The following is a 27,613-nucleotide window of genomic DNA, read 5'->3' as shown; positions in this document are numbered from 1 at the left end:
AAGTCCCATCCTCACCAGCTCAGCTGGGACTAGCTGCTGAAACCAGCACAGGGTAGGAGCCACCAGCCAGGTCTTCTCCAGTCCCGCCCCCAGCCCCACAGTGACTTACCTCTCTGCCGGCTGCCCTGGGCACCAGAAACATACTGCAGGGGAGGGTCATCTGACCACTCTTGTGGCTTTCTTTTGCTTCTCCGTCAGAAAGTTATTTTTCTGCGGGGAAGAAAAGAAATCTGTGGGGGACAAAAATTCTGTGCTTGCGCAGTGGTGCAGAATTCCCCCAGGAGTAATGCTGTGTACAAACTGTCTGGGTACAGGGTGGGATTTCTTGTCATTCTGTAAAGTACCAAGTAGTTGCCATTGGCAGCTGCAGGATACCAGACTTGAGGATGTCACTGTCTCATTCAATAAGTCAAATTTTGTTTTCCTAATTTTTCTAACTCTGAACCTGATCCAGCTTCCACTTAAGTGAACAGAAGCCCTTCCATTGACTTCAATGGGAGTTGGTTGGGTCACTCTTGGAATTACCCTGCATTTTGTAGGCAATTTGGGAAGAGTCTATTGTAGAATTTAAAAGGCCTAACAAATATAAAGCAAAAGGTTTCCCTATTGTAAGGATATAAAACTCCCTATACGAACACTGTACAAGTATGTGACATGAAGAATGAAAATATTTGAAAAGGAAAGAAAATTGAAGATTTTTTGTGTTTGCCTGAACCCATGTTTTATTTCAGAACCTTCAGAAAACATAAAAGTGTGTGACTGAAAGAGGCTTACTAAAAATTAGGTATGGAAGTCACTATATGGAAGATATCCATGTCAAATGCAAGACGAGTGGCTTCCAAAGGTCAGCGTTGATAAATGGTCAAGGCTAGAAGCTATAACCAGTCCGACTGTCTATCATCAGTTTTCTTAGAACCAGTTGTGACCTCCAGCTCTGCAAACACATTGACACTGGGAAGACTAAATGCTACTTGCTAACATTTGAAATAATGAAGCAGTTACCATGTTCCAGCACTTTCAGTGGAAACCAGAAAAGAATGATGGAGTGGATCAAGGCGTTGATGCAGTGACCCCAGAAAACCTGAGGGAAAACAAACCAAGAAAGTCAGGAGTCCGCCAAAAATCTTGCTCTCTCTCTAACTCCCAACAAATGCTTCATTGTGAAGTTTACTGGCAGAGTGTAATTTTTTCCTAAGCTGCAATACTTGAACTTTTCTGAAAAATATTTCCTCATCCATTTTTTACATAATTTCTGTGCTACCACCAGACAACTCTGCTTCAATTGAAGGATTTTTTAAATATAGTATGTCAGACTATACTAGGGCAAACACACTACCCCCCAAAATCTTGATCAGAATATGAGCAGGTGGATTCACCTTTGCTTAAACGTTCAAATTACCATGATGATAGACAGGACTATTAATACAATGAAAAAGTTACTTTATTTTCTTTAATGGAGAAAAGTACTTTTTGTACCCCACAATGTCCCATTTAAAAGTCTTACGTTTCTCATATGTCAGAGGTTTGCATATTCTGCAATTTTGTTCTTTGAAATCTTAGAAACCCTGTGACAAAACAAACCTAGGATCTTGCTTTGTTTCAAGAGTATATTTAATTACTCATTAACACCCACCCCAAGAACATCAAATGGTGAAATTTCTTAGCACAAAGAGGTCAGTAAATCAATGAAACAGAAAGTGTAGGACATTTTCCAAAATATTAAAAGAAAATACAAGAGTGTAACTTTATCTGCATAATTCTTAAACCTCTGCAATGACAGGAAGAATAAAATCATCCTAACTTAAGAAAAACTTTAAAAAGAGATTTAGCAAGGCTGGTAGGTAGGACTATGGCAGCATTTCAATATGAAACTTAAAAAACAGGCATAGCTCATCCAGCTTCTCTGAAAGATGCAGACAGGCAAAATTCATATTCAGATATCGGCCCTGGTCTGAACTTCTCCAAAATTTGGATGGACTTCAGGACTATTATTCTAGTTCAGGCCTCTCTTCTAGTCAGTACTCAGAAACAGCAAATTATTTTCAAAAGAACACAACATTCTAGGAAGCAAGGACAACCCTGATTTCAAGGGAGTTATGCTGGCATAAAACTGAAGTAAAACTGAATGAGGCCTTTAAGACAGGATTTGAAAATATAATGCTAGTATTTTTCTTTTAATTTTTTTTTTAAATAAAACATTTCCGTTACCCTCGTGTTGAACCCATCCGCATTTTGAGTAATTTTGTAGAGCTGGGGAAATCTAAGCATGCTGTCTTGGGTACATGATCGTTCAAAGATTCCCAGAGTGAAGGGTGGCAATGCTGTGAAAATCTATAAAGAAAACAAACACTAATTTCAAAACATCTATTAACTTTATAAGTAGGTCCACGATAATGTTTGAGATCCAGGGTGAAATCCTGGTACCACTGAAGTCAATGGCAAAACTCCCATTGAGTTCAGTCAGGACAGAACCTCATCCCCAGAATGTAATTTAACATAATTTTCAGTCAAACCAAAACCTGAAATGCAGTGATTCATAATTCTTATTATTGATTGTACTTAACCTAAGAACAAAAAGAAGCCAGAAAAGGTAGTTCTTACTCTTACTGTTAACTAATTAAACAAGAAACAAGCTGAGCATCAGTATTTCATGTTATATTTTATGTCATATTATTAGCCAACTAGTCTAGTTACATTAAAATGTATCTAAAGCCTGAAAAAGAAAGTCTGGCATGTACATTATGGAAAAGATTTGAGGTAAGTTGGTTCAAACATCGTTGCAACTGGAGCCATGAAAGTATTTCATTTGTTTTACTAAAGCAAAGATTATAAAGACATTAGTGCAAGTAAATGTGGAAATCAGACAAAAACTTCTAAAAAATAAAGAACATTCTAGATTCTGTTATTTCCGGCCTTCTGTGGTGTCTAAGAAAGGCATGAACCTTGATAGGAGTATGCCAACTCAGACTGAATCCAGACAAAAAAGAAGTGATATTGCTAGGTCAAAGGAACATCAAGAGAAAGAAACAGAGACCAGCATTCTGTTTCTATTTCTTTTCTGCTTTTTCACATGAGTTTTTGGAGGAAATATCTGTTTATGAGATATTTGGAGTTCAGAACTTTGTCTAGTAATTACTGTTCTGCATGTATATACTTTTTATAGCAGCTACAGAAAATGTTTATACTGAACGAAATAAATACAGACGTATTATTATTTGTATTGCATTAACATCCAAGGGCCCCAGTCAGGATCTGGATCCTGTTTGTGCTACGAAGGGCACAAATTCATAGGATTCTCATCCACCACAGACATTTCTGTGTAATCTGGGGAAAGCCACTGAGGGTATGTCTACAGTGCATCTGTGGTTGGCCCATGCCAGCTGACTTGGGCTAATGGAGATCAGGCTACAGCGCTGTTTAATTACAGTGTAGACATTTTGGCTTGGGCTGGAGCCTGGGCTCTGAGACCCCACAAGGTGGGAGGGTATCAGAGCCCAGGCTCCAGCTCAAACCAGAACATCTATACCACAATTAAACAGTTCCATAGCCCAAGTCTTGTGAGCTCAAGTCAGTCATGAGTGTTGACCTGCAGTGTAGACATAGGGTCATTTTTTAAAGGTATTTAGGCCAGGAAGGTCAGACTAGATGATCTGGTGGTCCTTCTGGTCTTAAACTCTATGATTCTATGACCTAAAAATGTGTATAGGCACTCGGTGGGGCTTTCAAAAATGCCTAGGTACTTAACTCCTACTCTCATACTGAGGATACCTCTCTGGGAGAGTAGATCCCTGTTATTTATAAGAGACAGGGAATAGTAATGGGGGATTTGATTATTAGACATGTAGATAGTTGGTTTGTGATGACTGGAAGATCTGCATGGTGAATTGCCTGCTGGGTGTGAAGGTTGCAGACCTCTCAAGACACCAAGGTAGACTTATATGCAGTGCTGGGGAGAAGCCAATGATCATGGTACATGAAGGTTCCAGCAACGTAGGGAAAGGTAGGAGAGAAGTCCTGGAGGTCATATGTAGGCTGCTAGGTAAGAAACTCAAGTACAGGATGGGCTCCATCTAAACCAAAATGGAATCAGATTGCTGACATGTAAAAATAAAAAAGATCATAGAGGAGTTTTTCAACTAAGGGCTGAGAGAAGGCTGACAGGTGCAGAGAAGCACACAGTTCGAACAGCTACATCTCTTAGGGGAGGATTTAGTAAAGGGGATATTCTATATCCTGGTAAAGAGGAGATGACAAAAGTTGATAAAGTACAGGTAGGAACTGAAGGGAAACAGTCAAACCAAAAAGAGTCCCATTCAATTACATCATACGAAGGCAGACAACTAAATACTGACAAATTTTATAAGTGCTTGTCTACAAACACAAGAAGTCTAAATAGTAAGATAGGTAAACGTGAGTGCCTGGTATTAAGAGGATAATACCATTTTAGAGGCTCACACTATACATATGCACACACACATATTCGGGCATAAAAAGTAAAAGGACTAAAAAAATGCCACCCTGACTAAGCAGAGTAAAAGAGGTGGTTAGAAACAAAAAGACATCCTTTGAAGTTAAATCCTAGTGAGGAAAATAGAAAGGAACAAACTCTGGCGAGTCGAGTGTAAAGTATAATTAGGTAGGCCAAAAAAGAATTTGAAGAGCAACTGGCAAAAGACAATAAAACTAACAGTAACATTTTTTAAAGTACATCAGAAGGAGGAAGCCTGCCAAACATTCAGTGGGGCCACGAAGTGACCAAGGTGCTACAGGAGCACTCAAGGAAGACAAGGCTGGTACGGAGAGGCTAAATTCATGCTTGGAACTCTCCCTTGTCTGATGGTGATGATAAACTCCATCCACAAGCCTTACCTTGCTCCAGCCCTGCTCTTGCTCCAGCCTAGCTCCCAAACCTACTCTTGGTTTGTTCCAAACCCCCTCCTGAGTCCAGGTCCAACTTCGGACTTTGGATCCTGGCTCAGATGTCACCACACCAAGCACTAAACCAGACTGCCACTGCTTTCACCATTAGGTCTGACTCTCCACATCTCGTTTTTGACATAGTACCTCACCAAGGTGTTGTGAGGAAAAATACATTAAAGATTGTGAACTGCTCATACACGATGGTGACAGGGAGCATATAAATAGAAAGATTAGATATGGTCTCTTATGCACCAAAGGGTTTACAATTTAATTAAAGGCAAGGCTCAGTGAGTGGAGGTAGGAATCAGAGAGGGAGCATGAATATAACAATAACATGGTCACATAATTCCCTAGGTTAACAATGTGCATTGCCTGATTCTTCTGAGGAATTTCAAGTATTGAGGTTTTTAAATTATCACGTCTAAAAAATCCCTGTTAAGCCATAGCCCCTTGTGCAGCTCCCTTAATATTTGCTTCCACCACCACTCTGGCTGAAAAAGGTGATCCAGATTTTGCCTACTGTTTGATTTATTTATTTTGTAGGGCTTTATACAGTTAATCCCAACTACTTCTCTATCTAGCATTATTAGAGCCTTTTAAAAATGACAAACTCTCCCCATACTCCTTAGGACAACAGACCCCCTCTCTTTACATTTTCATTTTTTTATTTCAATTTCTAGAAATCATTAAAAAAAAACCTCCTATATAAAAGGTGTAGGCACCTTTAACATACCAGAAAAATATCAGATAAATTTGACAACACGTGGAGGCTCAGAGACCACTAAGACCTCAAGGGTTATCCCATTCTCCCTGCTGCACCCAGGGGCAGGGATGGGTCCATGAAGCAGTAAACTACAAAAAGTGAGAAAATCCTATTCCCCTGCTCAATTAATTACCTACCCGCTTACCCACACCTCCTGCACCCAACAGCCAATCTCCCAATGCCACGAAACAGCTCAGAGACCAGAATTGCTGACATCATGGGGTTCCTGATGCTACTGGGAGGAGGGGTTTCTGGGGGCCATGTGCCCCCAAAGTTTTGGCTCTGTGGGGCTGGGAGTAAAATGGGCATAGCGAGCATCCACCCCCAACACCTTATGCTACTGACAGTGGTGGCTGCTAGGCCTCTCCTTTTTGAAGGATGCTATGGTCTTCTCAAAGGAACTCAGCTGCAGAACTACTGTGGATTGCTCAACCCCACATTGTGCTCCTGAGAAGGGAGAGGGATTGCTAGGGCCATGTACCGTCAGATGCTGGCCCATGTCAGAGGGGAGAAAAGGAAGAGGGAGACTCTGAAGCACCTTGGGCAGGTCACTTTGGGCTTCATTTTGGCAAACCTTACTCACAATGAAACGCATTCAGGCACGTGAATAGTTTCATTGAAGTCAAAAGGCTTACTCCCATGAGTAACGGCTATTCAATGTGGGTAAGTGTTGCAGAATTGGGCCCTTAATCTCTCTGTGCCTCAACCTCCTCCTCTGTACCATCGTGACAATCATACCTACTTTACACGAATCCTCGGAGCCTTAATTCATTTGCTAAGTGTGTTGAGAGTCTTGGATGGAAGACACTACAAATTCAAAGTTTTATTATAATGTAGCCTAAAACTATACTCTCCCTCCTTCATCTTCACTCATCTTCTAAACTGACAGTTTCATGCTGGGAAATTAATTTCTAATCCAATTTTCTACAGTTCAGCTAACAAACTCTGATTAGATGTCGTTTTATTTATTATCTTTACAAAATCTTTTGCTTGCATGCTGGATTGTGATTCCTGCCAGCAATGCATACTATGTCTGGAGACTGCAGGTGAAGATTCAGTTCCACACAGGGCTGGATATTAGCGGGGATCAGTAATTGCAAGCACATTTTCTACATGAATGATGTAATCTTTTAAATTAGTCATAAAACAACAGGCCAGATGGCTGCAATGGCAGCACTCTCATATGGGATATGAGAGGCAAAGCTAAGGCCACTAGTCTAATGCGCTCTATGAAGATTCCATGCTATAGGATGGATTTAGGGTGTCTTCAGGGATTTTTGGTATTTCCCAAGTTTTCTGCAGTATTCACGTTTTCACTTTAAAAAAAGATCTTTTAGCCCATCTGGTTATGAAGGCAACCTTTAAAGGCAAGCCTATGCAAGGCCAGAATTCTGGTTCTACCAATCTTATCCACAGTAAGTAACACTGTCATGGGACTATTTACATAGGGGCTGGAACTAGGGGAGCTGGGGGTGCTGCAGCACCCCTGGCTTGAAGTGGTTTCCATTATATCCAGGGTTTATGATTTCGTTCCGTGGCTCTGAGCACCCCGACTATACAAATTGTTCCAGCAGCACCACTGACTGCTTATGAAGAAGTAAAGGATTATTCAGCACGGGGGAGAGTAGCAGAATAGGGCCACGCAGTGATATCCTGAAGCCTAATCTCTTTGAGTTATTGAGTGCCTCCAGCACTCTGCAGGATTTGGTCTTTAGTGACACTGGAATATATAGACATAATGAAACAATAGCTTTAGGATTAGACTGAACTGCCATTCATCTGAAGACAACTAACCAAAATGTTAATTCTGAGACCTAATACCAGTAATTAAAGGCAACATGGTTCACTACTTCTTCATTGCCTTCAGCTGCAGCAGCCAGTTAAAGTGTTTTAATTCAGAGTAACTAGAGTCATCTGAAAAAAAACATGTTAAAAGATTTACAGATGCAAATATGTGAATTGAAGAGATGGAGTGGGGTGCTTTAGGAAAACTTCAAGATCGCCGAGTGAGGGTGATGCAAAGAACTGAGAGAATGTAAAACCTCTGGCCTAAAATCTCCTCTTATTTGACATTGGGTTGTGGGGGATTATAATTTTTAATTTTTAAAACAAGTCCTGGTAAAATAAAAAGTAAACATTATATAAAACTATTAATTAATGATACAAACAGTTTATTTGGTGACTTTTGGTGTTTTCACTTATTTGGAGTAAATTTTTTTTAAAAAATCCCAAAGATTTAAAAAAAACCTCAACACACAATCAGGAAATTTCACACGTTAGCAAAAGTTCCTGCGGTTTCCCAGTTGCCTTAGTCAAGGTTTGTGGATCCAGGCACCAGACTAGATGTAACTAATAATGTCACTAGCAGATGTCAGTGAACTGATAGACCAAGTTTCTATAAAACCAGGGAACAGAATAAATCTTTAGTACTGATTGTGGAAGATAAATGCCTAAAAATGGCCTCCCATGGATGAAAACGATAAGGGGCTTTAGAAGCTACCATAATACAATAATGAATGAAGGACAAAACGTCCAAAAACATGATACAAGATAAATATATATTTATGTTGACTAGGAAAAAAGAAGAAAAATAAAAATGTTTAAATATAAAAAATAGTCTGAAATACTTTGAACAATTTGAATTGCATAAACACACAGAGATCTAATGAAAGCATATTATTAAGATAAAAGTGCTAATATTTTCAAGGCACTGTTCCAAATACATTTGCTGTGATTAAAAATAAACATCCAGGATCTTTTGCATCTACAGTCTAGGGCAGATGAACAAAGGCCCTACAAATGTGTTTGTACTTCATGATATGTATGCAGATGGATGGCTGAGATAAACTGCACAGACATAAACAACAATGGAATGTCACTGAGGTTCTGCATACCATCAAGCCGAGACATGGAATACTTACCACATTGTACAGGCCGATGCACCATCGCTCAAATAAAATCTGTCCAGAAAATCCATTAACAAATGCAAACCAAAGCTGAAACAGAAGAAAGTTACACAAAACTTTAGATCAATATTGCGCTAAATGTTTCCATATATTGAACAGAGAGAAAGGTGTGGAATGTGGACCACCATCTGAAGACAGCTGCTTACTGTGCTCTAAAAATAATTATCAGCAGTGTCCCACAGTTGTTTCTTTTAAAGTCCTGCATTTTAAATGGTGCTACAGAACTGTTTATTTAAGTTAGATCACTAAAGTGATGGAGCAATTTGTAGTATTTGCACCATTGCACTAAAAAAAAATAATCCCTAAAACTATTTATAGACTACTGACAAATTGTTAACGTATGCAAAGTTAGCAGCTATCCTGGTTTCCATGACAGCTTGGTAAACGTGTTCTCAAGTCTGTAATGTCCCATTTGACACTATCTGGATAAAAACAGCACCACTGTAATTCTAGGAAAGTCTTAGAAACTATTGCAACCAGAATGCTATGTTGCCTTGCAAGTTCTGCTTAAAAATGGTGAGAAGCCAGCTTCCTTGACCTTAAGTCTCACATTGCTCAACCAGCTTCTTGACATGTTTAAGTACATATGCCAGTGCAATTCACAGAGCAGGTGAGGGGGAGAAAAAATAAAGAGATGAAGAAGCATTCAAATTCTCTAATTTCCATTAGCAACACCTCCATTCCATCAAGACTTCCACTAGCCAATACTCTCCTGGCCTCCATTAGGGTGACCAGATGTCCCAATTTTATAGGGACAATCCCGATTTTGGGGTCTTTTTCTATATAGGCTCCTATTATTCCCCACCCCAGTCCCGATTTTCACATTTGGTGTCTGGTCACCCTACCTCACATTGAGAACCCACCATACACAAAACCAGCAGAAACTTGCTTCTCCAAGAGCATCCCAGCATCAGAACCCACCCACTGCTTTCTTGACTAAAGGACTGTGGGTAGAATTGCAAAAAGATTGAGACTGTATTTCCAACAAGAAATCATAGCTGATTCAGGTGTCTCAGGTGGAGAACGTCTGAGAACTTCTTCTCTTGAGATGAAACAAATACAGTTAATTTTCTGAAACATATTTCCAGATCTTTGGCAATGGGGATCCAGGTTCCTTTTCTACAGTTCACAGTTCAGAATACAGCAGTTCTTCTATCTACTCAGCAACATAAGCATCCCAGTGCTCTGCTCAGTTCTCTGGAACCCCAATTAACAAAGTTAACTTCAAGACTTTGTTAAGAAGACTGGAAGCTCTCCACGACATTAGCCCAGGCTACTTAAGGAATCATCATTGTCTCTGAGACCATAACCTCCCATGACAGCTACAGTCCTTCAGAAAAAATGGAAATGTCAGCACCTTGTGCAAATGTGCAAATCTCTGCAGCTGGCCCATGATTAAGGCACTCGTTTCTTGCGGGAAAAAAATACATAGCTCATTTGTTTGATTTAGATTTCCCACAATAAAAAAATTCTCACCACCAAGGGGAGGAAGGAAAACAAAATCCTGTGAAATATTTAACTTGCAAGATACTATGATACCATGAGGACCAATACAGGATAGACAGACAGACAAACAAAAAATAACAGATTTTCCATTTAGAAGACAAGCACCTGACCTCTATTACTAACTGCTTCTTACCTAACAATACTGCTCCATACAAGACTTTTTAAAATCCTCACTGGAAGGATTACGTAGTATCACTGATTAGTTTAGACAACTTAGTAGAAAATTGAGGTGAGATGTTTCTGACTCTTTCAAGCATCTTCCCCTTGAAAAGTTTGTCTCTGACTTTGCTATGCAAATAACATTTGTAGCATTTTATTAAGGTTCTTGGACTAAATGTTATCAGTTACAGGAGCTAGAAATTTTCTAGGAAAAATCAAAATCTTCTGAAACTTCATCCAACCCCCAAAACTATCTTTTATTGAAATAATCATATGTTGGATAATCAAATGCACTTGTTTCAAAGGAAATACTATTTAGATGGGCAAAAATGAACAAAAACACAGATTTAAAAAAAAATATTTTGGTACTTCAAAATCCAAACTTGACAGTTTTCCTTTTAGCAGGATCCATACAGGTAAAACTGAAGCAAAATGAGAACATGCTGTATTTTCAATGCTTACACAATCTTACTTGCATTACACTCTTTCTAAACATGAGATGGAGTTGTATGGCTATGACACACTATAAAATAACGGTTATGCTTGTCTTCTGCCAGGTTTCACACTAGCAAATGCCAATCAACACAACAAAGAATCCATGGTCTATTACCTTAATCTCTTAATGTCAAGGAACACAAATCATGGAGTCTCAGTGTAAAATAATATACAAATATATTTATTATGAAGCAGACATAAGCCATAAATTGTCATGTGTAGTTTGTTAAATACTATTTGTTATTACAGACTAAAAAAATCCCCCGTCTTAATGTTCTTGTTAACAAGAAATACTAAATACAATTGAAGCTGTGCAAGCCACAACTACCCCTGCTTGACTCAGACTTGGTGAGTCGCTCGGAAACTTGCCAAGTCTGCCTGGCTTGCCAAGCTCCTGGGGTTTGCAGTGCTTGAGTATTGTCTTGCTAGGAGCAAATGTACCGAATGTTATTAAATGGCTTTTCTGGAAAAGAAACGTTCTTTTCAATTTAACTATTGCCTGACTAACAAAACAGTTGGAACACCTTATTTATAATTCAGCTATAAACAAAATATATGTCCAGGGAACATATGAAGTCTGATTTTAAAGCAAGGAAATTCATGACTGAAAACTAAGACTGAAAATCCAGGTTGACACACTATTATTATCTTACTTTATTATGGTTAATACTGCAGAGATCTAAGATCTCTAGGTAATGTTATGTACTATCTTCCGCAGTATCCAAAAATGGAGCACGTTTGGAAAAATGGAGCATGTTAAAGACAGAGAAACAGTCCATAGTTTCAGCCTTAAAGCATGGTTGCATTCTTTATATGTAATGGCCCTCATTTTTGAAAAACTCAGTGCCAAACTGTACGAGGGCACTTGCACACTACGAAGTCAGACAAACACCTCATTGTAGAGGTCACTGAACAGCCGACTGATTTGAGCTGGATGCAAGCTGGTGATCTAAAGGGGAGAAGCTCAATATTCCATTACCAATATCCTGGGCCACACAGTCTATCCACCTGGCTTTAGAATGTATTTTAAGAAAAGAGCAAGTGACCTTTTCAGAAAATGTTCCCAACTCCAGTAAGTTTGAAGGCAATTTTAATTGCATTTTATTGCTTTATGCATAATTATTACTTCAACATTAATGCTTGCAACAGTAGGAACTAATTTATTTAAGTGCTCTAAGGCAATGGGATAGCAAATCGTCTATTCTAAATGTGTATATTTATGTCTTGATAATAGACAACTTAACGAGTACTAGAAATGTTTTCCCAGTCCTGCTAAAGGGCATGGAAAGCTAATATAATCAGGGTATCAACAATTGCCACAGGCATCAATTACAGCCAAATGCCTTTGCTATATAGAGATGAGTTAAATTCTCAAAATAGCCTCTCTTAACACACACATTTTGCATGCTCTTACCAAATAAGCTCATTTACAGTTTGCCTAATAAAGCAGGTTTATGTATCTCATATGCAATTCATTAATAATGTATCCTGATTAAAATACTCTTTGTTCCAGATGTATCTCTCAATGCAAGGCTCTAATTCCTGCTCAAGCACACATAGCCCTAATATAATCCCTTCATTAGAGTATATATGGCACCAATTTTATAATATAGCTAGAAAATCTCTTTAATAAGATTTGACAGAGTAGGCCTGGCTTCCTGAAATTCACTTGACTTCCCAAGGAATGTTTTTTGCTATTTTTCTTTGCTTATTAACTGTTAAAAAGAGAAAGAAATTTGTTTTTCTTTCAGTAGTAGAAAAACAATTTTTTTCTAATCCAACCCACCCTAAGCAGATATCATTTAAAATTAAAGGACTCTCTAACCTTCTCTGCCAATTTCCCAATTATTCCAAGTTTTAACTGATTTTTTCTTTTAAATTACTAAGAATTATACAGCAAGAGTTGGTCAGATAAATAGCTTATAAGGATATAGAAGCAATCTCAATAGTAGATGTTTCCTAAATTTTAACACTACTATATTTTAAAAATCCTGAACAGATGTTATTCCTTCTATTGCTGTCTTAATTTGAAGGCTATAGTTGATATTTTAGTATCCTGGAATTACAAAAATGTACCATTTTGGTCCTTCATTCCTCTCTAATTATACAGAGAGGAATGAAAGACCAATTTATTTTTTCCCCTCAAACATATTGCTTCTATGCCTTCTCTTCTAAATATGAGCACTGAACACTTTAAAGATCTGGGGCCCTATCATCATGGAAGATGCGCACTCACCCCCAAAACCTCATAGAAGTCAAGGGAGTTATATGTGCATTCCACTTAGGTGTGTATGCGCCCAGCGAACCAAAGCTGGATAATTTTGTCTAGCACTACCGATAGAGGAGTAGTCCCCTCTCTGACTATGTGAAGCTCCGATCCCCTTCAGTTCCTTCACACCAAATTCCCAGAGACTAGACTTTGATGCAGAGGGGATGGAGGGTGGGTCATGGAATATACCTCTGCATTACATCTCAAAGAACAACAGTTACAGTAAGTAACCGCTTTTTCTTCTTCTCCGAGTAGATGCAGCTGTGTATTGAACTTAAGTGACTCTCAAAAGCAGTACCTACAGGGGCTGGGGCTCGGAGTCTATTTAAACCAACACTGCAGGACCGCCTTCCCAAATTTTGCATCTTGCTCTGGATGCTACAGTAATGGCATAATGGTTCATAAATGTATGTATCGATGACCAAGTGGTAGCCCTGCAAATATCCAACAGTGAGATGTCACTTAACTATGTGATCAATGTTGTTTGCGCTCTCGTAGAATGAGCTCACACCTGTAGAAACGGTGCAGCTGAAGCCATTTCATATGCAGTCTGGATACAGGAATTTATCCACTTAGAGATCATCTGTGAGGAGACTGCCTGTGCCTTCGTACAGCCTACATATGACACCAAGAGATGAGGTGAAGCTGAAAGCGTTTAGTCCTCTCCAGATAAAAGCCCAGACATTTTCTGGCATCCAATGTGTGTAGATGCTGCTCCTCTGGCAATGAATGCAGCTTAGGAAAAACACAAGCAACTATACCACCTAGCTTAAATGAAACAGAGACCACTTTAGACACAAATTTTGGGTGCAGCTGCAGCATCATGAGGAATGCAGTTTTTTAACATAAGAAAGGAAAGGGGCAGGATGCCAGAGGTTCAAATGGAGGTCCCATGAGAGCTGCTGAGACCATGTTAATGTCTCACAAGGGAACTGGTTTCCACCCCAGTGGACAGAGATGAAGGATTCCTTTGAAGAATCTCACCACCATAGCACTGGAAAACACCAGTCTTCCACAAATGGGTGGATGAAAGGCTGTGATCGCTGCTAGGTGTGCCCTCAGCAAGCTAAGCATAAGGCCTGACAACAGAAGATGCAGCAAACACTCCAAAATATCTTAGATATTAGCCAGTGTCGGCTGAACTCCGTTGGCCAATAACCACATTGAAGAATACTTCCACTTTGCCCAATAGGCCATGCAGGGAGAAGGTTTTCTGCTACTGAGTCAGACCTGATGAATAGCTACTGAGCATTGCTCCTCCTTCTCATTCAACCATGGAATGGCCACGTCATGAGATGCAGAGAGCTGAGCGCAGGATGCAGAGCGAGACTGTGATTCTGTGTGAGCAGGTAGGGATGGAGAGGAAGGGATATGGGAGGCTGTGAGCTTGGCCCGATCTGCCCCACATATCAGGGAGGCATCAGCGACAACATCCATGGTTGGTAAGGGCCAGACAAAGGGAATGCCTTGACATACATTCCCCTGAACAGTGTTCCCTCTAATTTTTCCCACACATGTGCGGGAGGTGATGTATAACACATCACCTCCATATGTGTGACCATAACAAAATTCATGTGGTGAGGATGGGGCTGAGGGGTTTGAAGTGCAGGAAGGGGTTCAGGGCTGGGGCAGAGGGTTGAGGTGCAGGGGGTGAGGACTCTGGGTGGTACCTCTTTCCCAGCCATGGCAAGTCTGGGACGGGACGGGTTGGGTCTGGGGCAGAGGTGCATCTCCCTCAGTAGTGGCAGGTCTGGGCTGGGCTGAGGACACCTCTCCCCTGGCAGCAGCAGGTCCGTCTGCAGTCCAGGCTACTGGTGACAGTCCGTAGCTTTGGGCTCCCTACAGGAGCCCAAAGTAGTGGACCATCTGTCACTGGCGGCCCAGCGGAATGGCAATGGCTGTGGGCTCCTTTCCGCCTCACCCCATCACTGGCAGGCAGCTGGCGGCTGCTGCCTTCCGCTGAAGGAGGGCGGGGGCAGAGAGAGGAGCCCTCAGCTGGTCGGCTGAGTGGAGCAAGTGGGCAGAGGTGGGGCAGGGCGGAGCAGAGAGAAGCCCTGGGCTGGCAGGCCTAGAGCAGCATGGGGGAGGGGCTGGAGAGGAGAGGAGCCAGCGCTGCAGCCGCTGGACCACAACGCAAGCGAAGTGGAGTGCTGGGCCAGGCCGGTGGAGCCCCCTGCTGAGCGTGGGCCTGCTGCCATTATAAACTTGGTACTGTCTGGGCCGGGCTGGGCTGGGGCTGGTGGAGGAGCACCTCTCCCTGTCATGGCAAGTTCTTGGGTAGGGGAGAGGGCATTTCTCCCCACCGCAGCCCTGAGCACCTGCACGGTGCTTAATAGGCTGCTGTGCAGCTTAGAGGGAACTTAGCCCCTGAACTATCCACCATTGCAAGGAGTACAGGTTTGATGGAGGGAGGCAGACCAACCTGTCCAGGACGTGAAGTGTTGGACAGTAAACACTGTCACATTTGCAGAGGGTGAAGGCACAACTTTGTGAACTGAACCACCTGCATGCATGTGAACATGGGGCCTAAGACACATCCGAACTGAAGGGGAAGGTTGAGACTGCTGACTAGGACAAAGGTGGCGAATTGTCTGGAAACGGTTGACCTGCAGGAATGCTCTAAAATTCAGAGCCTATTATGGCCCCAGTGAACTCTATTTTCTGAGTGGGGACCAGCGTTGACTTTCCTGTGTTTAGAATGAGACTCACTGGGTCCAGTAAGTGCAGTGTAATGTGTATGTGAGAAAGGATCGCTCCCCAGCATGATGGACAATGTTTAACCCCCAGTTAGGGCACCACTGGGGAATACTTAACTAAATACAATTAACACTAATCTAACTAGCACTAAGGGTATTACTAACTATATACATCTAGAAAAAATGCTCCACTAGTGAGAGAATGTGAGGCCAAGACCACACAGAGCTGTGATTCCAACCACGAGCAGGGAGAAGGAACTGAGGGGGCTCAGGAGGCGCTGCCTAATATAGCCAGGGGAAGGACTGTGGCAGCAAAGCACAAGCACTGCCCCTCGATGGGTACTACTAGGCAAAATTCTCTGGTTCTGGTGTGCTGGGTGCACATGCACACACACACACACGCGCACACACACACACTGAAGTGGAATACACGGCTGCATCTACTCACAGAAGAGCTATTAGTGATCAGAGGCAGCATTTAGTGGATGAGGAAGACAAAACAAATACAAATATTTTAAAAAGCCACTTTTCTACCAAAACACTCTGCATGTCCATAACCGGAGGAGGGTTGATTCAGGCCTTCATCCTTCTGCACCAGGAAAGCGGAATTCTGTGGAGTTTACTGTATGTGTGGTAACATGTCAGATAAGATATTAAAAACTAGGTCCTTTGTGCTCTGAATGGCTGTTAAAGACCCTAAGACATGTTTTGGATTTCGTCCAGTGTCCTTGGGCAAAATTTTCTCTTTCCTGGACTGTTGGGAAGTGTGCCAGTTGGTGGCTGCCAGCCAGTGGAGATGTAGCTGCAATTAGAGAGGGACCAATAATTGATTTTTCAGTTTGCTGGCAGTTCTGAAAATAATGTAAAGAAATTGGTTCAAGTGGAACCGAATCCAAAAATCTGTTTCAGGTTGAACAAAGCGATCAGAAAACAGGTTTTCTGACAGATTTTTCAGACTCCCTTACAATTTTCAGCCCAGTGCATAGGGCACTCACTTGGAATGCAGGAGAACTGGTTTCAATCCCCCTGCCACCAATGTGGAAAAGGGATTTGAACTTGGGTGTCCTACATGGAAAGACAGCTCGTTAGCCACTGGGCTATAGGCTATTCTAATAGAGGCTATTCTCATTTTCCCATGGAAGTTTTATCACATAAATAAGTAAATAGTCACAGCAGAAACTTGAACGTGGGTCTCCTATAGACAAGGAGGTCTAAGTGGTCCTAGCCACCAAATCATTCAGACATGTTTTCCTTAGCCCAATGACTCTTGATGGGCATCCATAGTGGCAATATGTAGTCATTCATATTTGTAGTCAAATTCACAAATAGTTTCAGGTTGACAAAACTGCATATTTTGGTGAATAAACTATTCAGCTGAAAAATTTCACTCTCTTCTAGCTGCAATTAGGTGGTGAGAGAATTACTTCTCATACGTATGCAAGCATATAATTGTATATATCTGTATAAATCCTAAAATGCTTTGGCATCTTTTGGGATAAAAAGTGACATATAAATACAAGATTAATACTAAATTTAATATGCCTAGACAAAAAAAATCAACAAAGATGATAAACGATTGTATTTTTTGCATAACTTTAAACCTGGGCAATACATTATAGACTGATATTTAATTTTTAACTTTATAAACAGATACAAGTTACTGGAGTTATTTCCGGCAACTCACTGAGGAATATGATGGCACGTGAGTCCTTGACTGTTGCAATCCAGCCACCCATTTCATCTAAGCAGAACTCTTCAACCATTTCTCCCCACTTTTATTTGCAGAAGTCCCTCATGTTACTATTATAAACCCAAGTTCACAGCATTCACTTTTCTTGTCATCACATAAAGGAATCCCTCAGTAAGACTGCTGAATTAAGACTATAGGAGCAGTTCTGTAGCAAGGTCATTTTAGGTCTGGAACAGCTGTACCCTCAGGATTCCAAAGTGAACTGCCAGTTCCTCCTTGAAAGTCTCAGCTTTTTTTTTCTTTTTTTTTTTAAATAAAGTAAAATTCAATTTGTGTAACACCTTGGATTTAGGAGCTTTTACAGAAAGTTTGTATAAAGTTTTTTGACAGCTTGAAACCAGTGAAAATAACAAAATTAGTAAGAGATAAGCCAAACCACTACAGTGAGCCACAGCTAGGCTCTTCTGTCACACTTGACAATAATAAACCCTTACAGTGGTAATCTCAAGAACAGCCTATAACTCTCATTACCCACAGCTTTATTAACATCACAACACTGAAACTCTACAGTCTGGTTCAAAACCAGAAGGATACAGCTGATTTAAAGGATCACTAGCAACTCTTATCTATGTACTGTAGTTTTGTTTCTGAATACACTACGACAATTTTCTTGGTAGCAGGAATGTATAGTATAGGCAAGTCTGTCTTTTGTAACAGTTGTTTAAGAACTGGCAATTTCCTCCCTACCAGCACCAAAGCTCATTAATAAAATGCTCCTCTCTTTTGCTCTCCTCACCACTCCTCCCCTGAAAAATATTCCAATGCATTGCTGGTAAAATATATTTATGTGTATTTCTATATACACTGGCAAAACCTAAAAGGATAGATCCCAAACAAATCTTTTGCCAAAATACACAGTGCACTGAAAGCCCACATAGTCAATTTACTGGCAAAATATTTATTAATGTACTTTTCACTATAAAAAATTATCTGTGTGGACTTGTTTTTGGAAAATGATTAGCTTTCTTTTGCTCCAACATATAAAAGGAAATTCTTAGTGGCCTGAACATTCCTTTTTATGTGTGTGGTGTTTTCCAAAGGAATTGAGTTAAAAAAACAACAACAGAAATAAGACAAAATGCCTCAGACAAACAAAAGAAGAAAGCTAGAAGTTCAGATACTCGATAAACACATTTACACCCTTCCAGAACTCTTGGTGCAAATCTGCCAGGTTTTGACATGTGGCTTTTGGAGCAGAATAGTCAGGATAGTGTGCTCTAAGGAAAGAAAATAGCACAGGTGCTGTTTGAAACTACAAAATGAATAAATTCCATCAAAAAGTCCGGGCTAATTATTAACTAATTGCAAAATGACGTAACAGTAATTTCCTATAGCCAATTGTCTTAGTCTCAGAGCATATTCCAGGTGAGTTTTTACCATATTTAGTTTACATATGCAACAGCCTCTGCATATCTGCTGTGTGCAGAATCTGTCAGTCTCTCCAGAGAGAGAAATACCTCACAGTAAATGACCAGCAAATTGCCTTAGATCTTAGGTCAGGAATATGTCCTCTGGTTTCCATAGCTTTTCACCAGGTTCTGTAGGAATACATTAGACTGAGTGATTATTCATAATGAAAATCTGAGATGGCATCTCAGTATATTTACAAGGAATGGACTATACCAGGGGTTTTCAAACTGGGGGTCGGGACCCCTCAGGGGGTCCAGAAGTTACTAAAGTGGGGTTGCGAGCTGTCAACCCACTTTGCCTCCAGTATTTATAATGGTGCTAAATATATATAAAAAAAGTGTTTTTAATGTATAAGGAGGGGTTGCACTCAGAGGCTTGCTATGTGAAAGGAGTCACCAGTACAAAAGTTTGAGAACTAAAGATTAGGTATTACCTGATCTCAAGTCTCTGTAATTACTGTAACTGAGAATAAAGATGCATTTAATGTTATTTTTTTAAGGTGATACCACATGATATAAATAAAACTATAAAGCAAAAGTCAGCCAAGAGCTGCATACTTTTGATTTGCTTTTTAATTTTGGCACGTGCACCTAGAACTAGATTGATGGTGTGTAACTATTAAACACCCAGAGCTATATTAAACAAGTAAACGCATATAAGACTTGTGCACACTGGTGAATTTATGTACTCGATAGTGTTATACATACAGACTGGAACACGCACAAAGGGCTAGATTCTGGCCACCCTTTACCCAATTACACCGTTGGGGAAAGGGAATAAGCAGCCTTACACCTACACTCTGCCTTTGTGAGACCTGTATAAATTTCCCAGAATTGCATCTCTGCGGTCGAGGAAGATCAGAGCTGATTCAGAGATGGCCTCCATGGAGAAAACAGTCCCCCCCTAAGGATGCAAGGATGGGTAGGTAACTAAAGCTCAGTTTTCCCACCTGCTAGTCGGCTGAGCTAAGCTGACAGTGCTGGAGAGCCAGGAGGAGATGGGAAATATGCTATACCTCTTAAAAAGTACTGCAGATTGTATTCACCTTGAACATGGGGCAGCTCTATGAGATACTCTGCTTCTCTGAAGAATTGCTCTCTACAGTGTAGTGTGCTCCCATGGCACCTCCAATGCAAGGCTGTACTCTAAAAGCATTATCTAGCCCCAAATGTTCCCACAAATTTTAGCCCTTATTGGTGAAAGAAATACCATATCCATTTTTATTTTAGTGTTAGGGAATAGTCATATATTCACGTTACATTATCATCATGTTTCCAGCTGGAGACTGCAGGTGAGTTCTGCCACTTAACTATTATTAGAAATAATCACAATAAATTAGTTTTCATTGACGCTTCAATTCAAATTGAGTGAAATTCAGATTTACACAATGTTTCCACCTCTGCACTATTTTACCAGCACTCTGCAGTTCTGCATTACATTACAAAACCCTATGTGCTACTGACGACACGTAAGCATACTTTGATCTCTTAGAAAACGTCCAGTCTGAGTAGAAACAATCATAGTATAAACCCCAATAACACTAATTATTAATATGTTTATCAAGAAAAAAAGAGACTCACATTTTCCTTTAGTGGTGCTACCCACACTGTTATAACTTCTGTATGTACTAGGCAATTAATAATGTACTTGTAAGGATTCAATAAGCCCCTTCTGAACTTAAAATCAAAAGCCATTTTAATTTAAAATAAAATAATTACAGCTAGATTACAATTACATACCTTTACAATCAAACTTTACTTCCTCATAACCATTGTAACATGAATAAATAATGACTGACATTATTTTGAAGTGCAATATGATATTTTGCTGTAATTGATTGTACTCAGGCTTTCTTAAATTAAAATGTCCAATTTGTTAAGAAAACCGATCTAATTAAAATTGTATGCAATGTAGTTGCAGCCATATCAGTGCCAGGATATTATGAGACAAGGTGGGTGAAGTAATATCTTTCATTGAACCAAAATCTGTTGGTGTGACAGAGAGGAGCTTTCGAGCCACCAGAGCTCTTAATGAAGAAGAGCTCTCTGTGGCATGGTGAGACAGCGACAAGATTTCAACAGAAATTGGTCCAATAAAAAGTATTACCTCACCTACCTTGTCTAATTAAAATTGTGTATTTATACACAATCTGAATGATGCCTACAAACTGACATACATTGCATTATTGAAAGCCAGTATTGGCACTCTGGATTTTGGAGGTCAGATCTAAGCCAATCCCAGTTACATCTTTAAACAAAGCAGCAATATAAGACATTTTTTCTTTGTACTATGTTTATGCTTACTAGCAAGATTTATTACATATAGATTGTTAGTCTATAAGGTGCCACAGGATTCTTTGCTGCTTTTACAGATCCAGACTAACACGGCTACCCCTCTGATACTACATATAGATTGACATCTGAATTTGGCCCTAAAAGAGTTCAGTGATATTTTAGTTGATTTAATTTTCACTTTCTTATAGCTCCCCTCCCTTCAATGAGTATTTCACACCAATTTAGACTCCTTTTGACTTATATACACTTAGGGTACGTCCACACTACCCGCCGCATCGGCGCGTAGTGATCGATCTATAGGGGATCGATTTATTGCATCTCATCTGGATATGATAAATTGATCCCTGAATGTGCTCCCATCGACTCCAGAACTCCACCAGGGCAAGAGGCAGAAGTAGAGTCGACGGGGGAGCCACAGCGATTGATACCTCCCATCCTCATGGCGCGGGAAGTCGAAATAAGATACGTCGACTTCAGCTACGCTATTCCTGCAGCTGAAGTTGCGTATCTTACATCGACACTCCCCCCCGGCCCCAGTGTAGACCAGGCCTTAGGGATTAACTATGCCCTCAGAGATGCACAAACATTGCTCACTAGTTTCAACCGGAGTTATGCAGGTTTATGTGGGAGGAGAGGTTTGCTTTGAGGGAGGAAGAGATTCAGCTCTAAATTCTCAAATCATTATACCAATGTGAAATTTATTATTTAAATATTTATATTACAGAAGCATCTGGAGATCCCAATCAGGTTCAGGATGACAACGCAAACTCTGCACCACAAAATACATAATCTAAGAGTTTACAGCCTAAGGATTTACAGCCTTTACTCATTTGTACATCACTTCTGAACTTGGTTCACCTAGTCTAACTCAGCAGCCAGAAGAAAGAAGTGTACTAAGCAAAAGCAATTAACTGCACCACCTTACACATCACCTTTTAACTTGGCTCATACTCTACAGTTACATCCTTACGTTGTTCTTATTAAGGCACTGAGAGCTTGTATTTCACACTTATGTTTTGTATATGTTACATAACACAGCAATCTGTGCTTGCTGTAAGGTGCAGCCAGCACTGTTCTGCACTCCTACCAGCAGGCCAAAGCCCCACCTTCCAAAATGGCAAATGACTTTTGGACATCCTTACACGACACTGACAGCTGCGCCACACAATCATGACACCCCATATATTTATAATGTGGAAATCCAGATGAGATTAGAATTTGCATCAAGAAAATAATGACTATTAAAAAAAACAAACATTTTGAATGGGGAATGGTGGCAACTTCCAAGATAACTGCATTATCCTCTTGACTGAAGAGCTGAACAAAACAGAATATGCTTTTAAATGGCATCTTTCGTACTCAGGGTATCACAAAATGTATTGCAACAATCAATAAGAAAACGATAGCAGAAGAAAGGCCCTGCCTCTAGTCTGAAAAAGCTATGTAAATTATAGGGTTTACACAAATGGATTCTATCCCTGTACATTATTTGCTAACAGACTGGTGAGGTAACTGACTTTTGGCTACATTCCTCTTTGTGCAGACTGGATGGAGCTGTTTTTTGTTGATCAATGCTAATAAATAATAGTGCTGCAAGGCAATCATTTATATAATGTCATAGGCTTGCACAGTGCTTCATACACATAGAGATGTGTTGCCTTGAAATGAAGAAAGTACAGGCTACCAGTCAGAAGCCAAACCACAGATAGCCATTCAGTGCTGAGATTCCTTGAGACCAGCATTGAACAAGACAAAGAAAAGTTCACACAAAGCAAGACACAGAGAAGGCAGAATCCAAAACATGGGTGAACCTCATGTCCAGGGAAAGACTCCAGACTATGCTATTCCTGTGATAGAATCAGAAAAGGTGTTGCAGTCCAGGAAATCAATTCACTTACAAATTGCTTGTGAAACTTGCGAATACCCACTCAGAATACCACTCCTCTAGGAGGAAGAGCAACAGTTGTAACTCAGAGAGACATTATGGACCCAATTCTGCCTTTCCTGCAGCTGAGCCATGTTTGGGATAGGGAAGGGATGCACTGGTGGAGAACATGGGTTTGGAGGCATTCTGTTGTGAAAGCCTGTTGTGGGTGCCAGGAAGAGGGAAATTATACATGCCTCTTGCTACACTTTTAAAGAGGTGTAGCAAGTGCTCCCCACAGCAGATCAGAAGAGTGAGGCCATGGTTCTACCTGAGTCTCATCCAGAAACATTCCCTCTGAGGCTGGTCAGCACCACAGGAAGCACTAGCTGTAGGAATAGCATAGCCCTAACTTTTCTAAAGACTAAAATTTTGTTGACCCAAAACACTTCAGGGAAATAATTTAATGTTAGAGCCAAAAAAACTACAGCAACAAAAACCTAAGCCCTTTACTAACAAATAGAGGGGCAATGTACCATGTAGCAGGAACAGGAGCAACTTAGCCAGACACCTGGGAAAACACAAGGAGGAAAAAGAAAGTTAAGTCTACCAGCTGAATTTGGGTAAGTGAAAAAACAAAAAAACGAGAGAGAAAGGAACTGCACTAGGGGAAGGCATGAGAATACATCAGATGGAACTAAACTACTGTGTGCTACAGTAGCGGTAGTTCAAGAAGCCCAGCAAAATTCTAGTTATATAATCAAGAGAGGAACTTGAAATGCTACTCCTAGTTTAGGTAGGCTTGCTCTTACTAAACCAGCCTTTACACAGTGTAGAAAAATACTCTGGTTGTGAACAAACAGCGTTGGACTTTGGAGTTTATTCTGTTCTTGTGGTCAAATCCTCATTCCAGTCTTTCATTACCTGGACTGGCAGAAGTAAGGAAATCTGTGAACAAACAGAACCTAATGAATCACTAGGGAGAGGCTGAGGGACTACCTCACATCCCCATTGCAATGACCCCTCTAGATGATGAACGAGCAGTGGCATGGGATTGCAAAAGGAGCTCCATTAGCTGCATTTGGATAAGAATGTTGATGGTGCAACAACTGTAAGAGACAGTCAAGGTGGCACTACATATGACAGCCTACAAATATCTGACAGGAACCAAAAGCAAGGAGAGAAAAGGATTACAGAGCATGGTACAAAAGTTATAACTAGGAGATATTAGATGAAGTTAAAGAAAATTTAGGCTAAACGTCAGGAAAATTTCTCTGACAGACAGCGCCGGCGCTTCCATTAGGCGACCCTAGGCAGTCACCTAGGGAGCCAGGATTTGGGGGGCGGCATTTTGTGCGCTCCCAACAGGGCGTATGGGAGCTTCCGGTACCGCTCCTGTGGTGCCACCGAAGAAGGACCTCCTGCCGACGTGCCGCGGAAAACAGCAGCAGGCAATTGAGCAGCTCAATGACTGCCGTTGTTGCCTGTGGCATTTCGGCAGAGGGTCATTCTTCAGCAGCGCAATGGGAGTGCAACTGGAAGCTCTCGCCCGCCCCTTGGGAGCGCACAAAATGCTGCCACCCAAATTCTGCTAGGGTGCCAGAAACTCTGGCGCCGCTTCTGATGACAGGAGCTTTTAGGCTATGAAGTATCTCTCAAGGGAAGCAATGGAAGCCTGCGGACAATTGAAGCTAGGACATAAAACTGCATAGGTAGGGGGATGGATTGAATAAGAAAAAGTAAATAAAGGACCTCTTTACTGCAAGATGGACAATTAGCCAACACATAGGAGTTTTTCTGCAATCATTTCAAATAGTGCCAAGGAATCATTAGATTTCCAGACAGAACTGGTTTAATTTTTTATCTGATAAATGATGCCTTTAATACTGTAGCATAAATCCTGGGTTTTAAACTAATTTAGTGAAGCCAGTGGGAAAGGCTGTATGGACTATTATTTCAATATAATACAGGCTTATTTTCAACCAAAATAAGACTGTTCACAGAGCCTTTTGAACCAGTTTCACTAAATCGGTTTAAAATTCTACCTTAGATTAAATCACTGCAACTTTCCCATGTAGACAAGCATCCAGTATGGCAGGCAAGTGAACATCCGTTCACATTTGTTCTGGACCAATGCAGAAGGCAAAAAGAGATCAGAAGGTGCCTTTGCTCTGCTGCTTGGGGATTTCAGCCTAGAAATTGAAAAAGTGGGGAAAATACTTTATTATTTTTCATTATATATTCAGTTTAAAATATTAGAAAGGATTTAAATCCTCTTCACCCTAGTCTCTGCTCCAGCCACTCAATACAAACATCAGACAACACTGAACATGGAGGTTTCAATAATACCTTGGGGACAAATACAACTTGGTTTCCATGAAACTAAATCCAGTACTCACATGTGTTTCACCCTTTGTAACTTCCATCCAAACATTTGTGGAAAATTAAACTATTGAACACAATTAACACTTTTAATCTCTCTCATTTTTTGCTCCAGTCTAGCTAAATTTCTCCTAATCCCTACAGGCACTATCCAATTCACTTTTGCTGTCACTATACTAACTACTCAGATAATTTAAAAAAGATGTCAAGTGTTTGTTTGCATTAGTCATCTTGTCAGTCAAATGTTTTTCTTTCTGCCACTGATGTAAATAACATGCACAGCATGACCTCTAGCCTTTGAGTTGCCGAATATATGGTATAGCTAATCTCAGGACTTCGGTAGGCTGAAAGTTCACTGCAAGAAACTGACCCTAGAGAGTTGAATCCTTAGATCCTTCAGTTCATTCCCATGGAGCTATTCTCTACCTTATTTGTCTTATTAATGACAGGATCTAAAATTCCACAAGTTCCTTTTGTTCAGATACTACAATGTCCTATTTGAGTATAGAATATTTTTATAGGAGGAAAGAATGATACAGATCACCTCTTTTCTGACAATTTAAGAAATATTTTCTAGAATGAAAGTTATAGTAGCTGTATTGGAATTGTTTCATTGATCATGGTCAGATCTCCATTGTGGTCAAAATATTTTGCATCTTATCAGTGCAAACAGCATGCATCTTTTAAAGCTACATTTAAAATACTTCTGTTCATAGGAACTAAAGTACAAACATTTTACATGTTTCCAGACTTGGATAAGATGTAGTCTAATGCTTAAAAAAAATAGGAACTTTATTACATTCTGTAAAAGTTTCACTCCTTTGTGTTATTAGTAAATTGCAATGGATGTTGACACCTAAAGAAACTGAGGTGGTTCCAAAACTACTCTTGGGTGACCTTTTTCATAAAACAGGACACCTCCCTATCTATCTATCTATCTTTTGCTTACCCTATGTTAAGTATCTTTAGAACAGACTGTTTGGCAAATAAAAGACAACTGAATTTTATTCCGGAAGCACATTGTACAACCTGAACTTTACGAAACCTTATATCAACTAGTGACTATTCTCGTGGGCAAATCTATAGTTTGAGTAGGTCACATTGAGAACAAACTGTCATGCCAAAAACACTATTTTATGTATGCCCCCAAAATATTGGAAGAACATGAAAAAAAGAATTTTATTAGTTGCAGTTTTAATCTGCATACTAAAAGGGGAGGTCAGTTTTCTTTGAACATATAACATGAAGCCTACGAACAAGTTTCCTTTATCTCACTGTGGCCATTCAGACTTTTTAACGCAAAATTTAAAAACACATATTTAAAGGTCATTTCCACTGTAGCATGATGGCTTCTGCACTGAGTGCTAAATGAAGAGCAGCTAAAATAATTTCACTATTTTACAAAGATTAATTGTATATCTTTGAGCAAAGCTGGATTCTGTAAAATTACCAATATCTTGGGTAGTTTTAAACCAGAAGTATGTCAACCAGAAGAGAGCTTGCTACAAGCTATTTCAGTGTGACTGACAATGTTCTTATCATGCCTTCCTGCCAGAGGCCATTACAGAAATATTCCTTATTTAGATTGCTGTATGCCTTGCGATCAGCTTGTCAGAACCACAAATACTACAGTCAAGCCAGCTACATCCCAACATTCCAAGAAGCCACAAAAAACAATTGCCAAAATGGAGCAATAAATTCTTTTCATGACCTTTCTTGTATTTTTACAGGAATCCTCCACATACGTGAGCCATTTTATTTTATTTTTTTCAGAAAAACTCAGGTCTCGTGCTCTCTCAAGAGCTGATAAATGATGTATTGGGTGGTAGCAAGTCAGTTTATGCTTTCTTTGGTCCACAGTATGACAGTGATTGTTTTTCTTATATTTCTGGAATGCTTAAAATATACTGTGCCAACTGTTAAGGTAGTCGTAGCTATACAAAGGAAAATTTAACTCACTTGAGAAAGCCCTAATCTAAGGCAGAAATAGTTTACCATTCTTGATAGCCAAAACTGACCATTTTATTTATTTAAAGATATGACCAACACTGCCTCATCCAGGTTACTGTAACACAACAGATATCATGAAACAATGGATAGGGCACCAGATGGGGGCCTTGTCTTCACTGCTAAAAAAGG

The 27,613-nt window shown here is 40.2% G+C and overlaps 1 protein-coding gene across 3 annotated transcripts in view; it reads right to left on the bottom strand.

Moving 5' to 3' along the window:
• Positions 1-27,613, bottom strand: part of ATP8A2 (ATPase phospholipid transporting 8A2) — a 657,063-nt gene that overhangs the window by 145,029 nt on the left and 484,421 nt on the right. For all 3 annotated transcript variants that reach the window (XM_050937153.1, XM_050937152.1, XM_050937151.1), the window contains exons 28-30: positions 8,605-8,679; positions 2,209-2,331; positions 1,003-1,081 (exon numbers count right to left, since the gene is read on the bottom strand). In XM_050937153.1, the coding sequence (XP_050793110.1) occupies positions 1,003-1,081; positions 2,209-2,331; positions 8,605-8,679 (277 nt within the window). The remainder of the gene's footprint in view (positions 1-1,002; positions 1,082-2,208; positions 2,332-8,604; positions 8,680-27,613) is intronic.

Source organism: Gopherus flavomarginatus, chromosome 1, assembly GCF_025201925.1.
Source record: "Gopherus flavomarginatus isolate rGopFla2 chromosome 1, rGopFla2.mat.asm, whole genome shotgun sequence".
In the NCBI taxonomy this organism is placed as follows: domain Eukaryota; kingdom Metazoa; phylum Chordata; order Testudines; family Testudinidae; genus Gopherus; species Gopherus flavomarginatus.
This window is presented reverse-complemented; position numbering and strand designations above follow the sequence as displayed.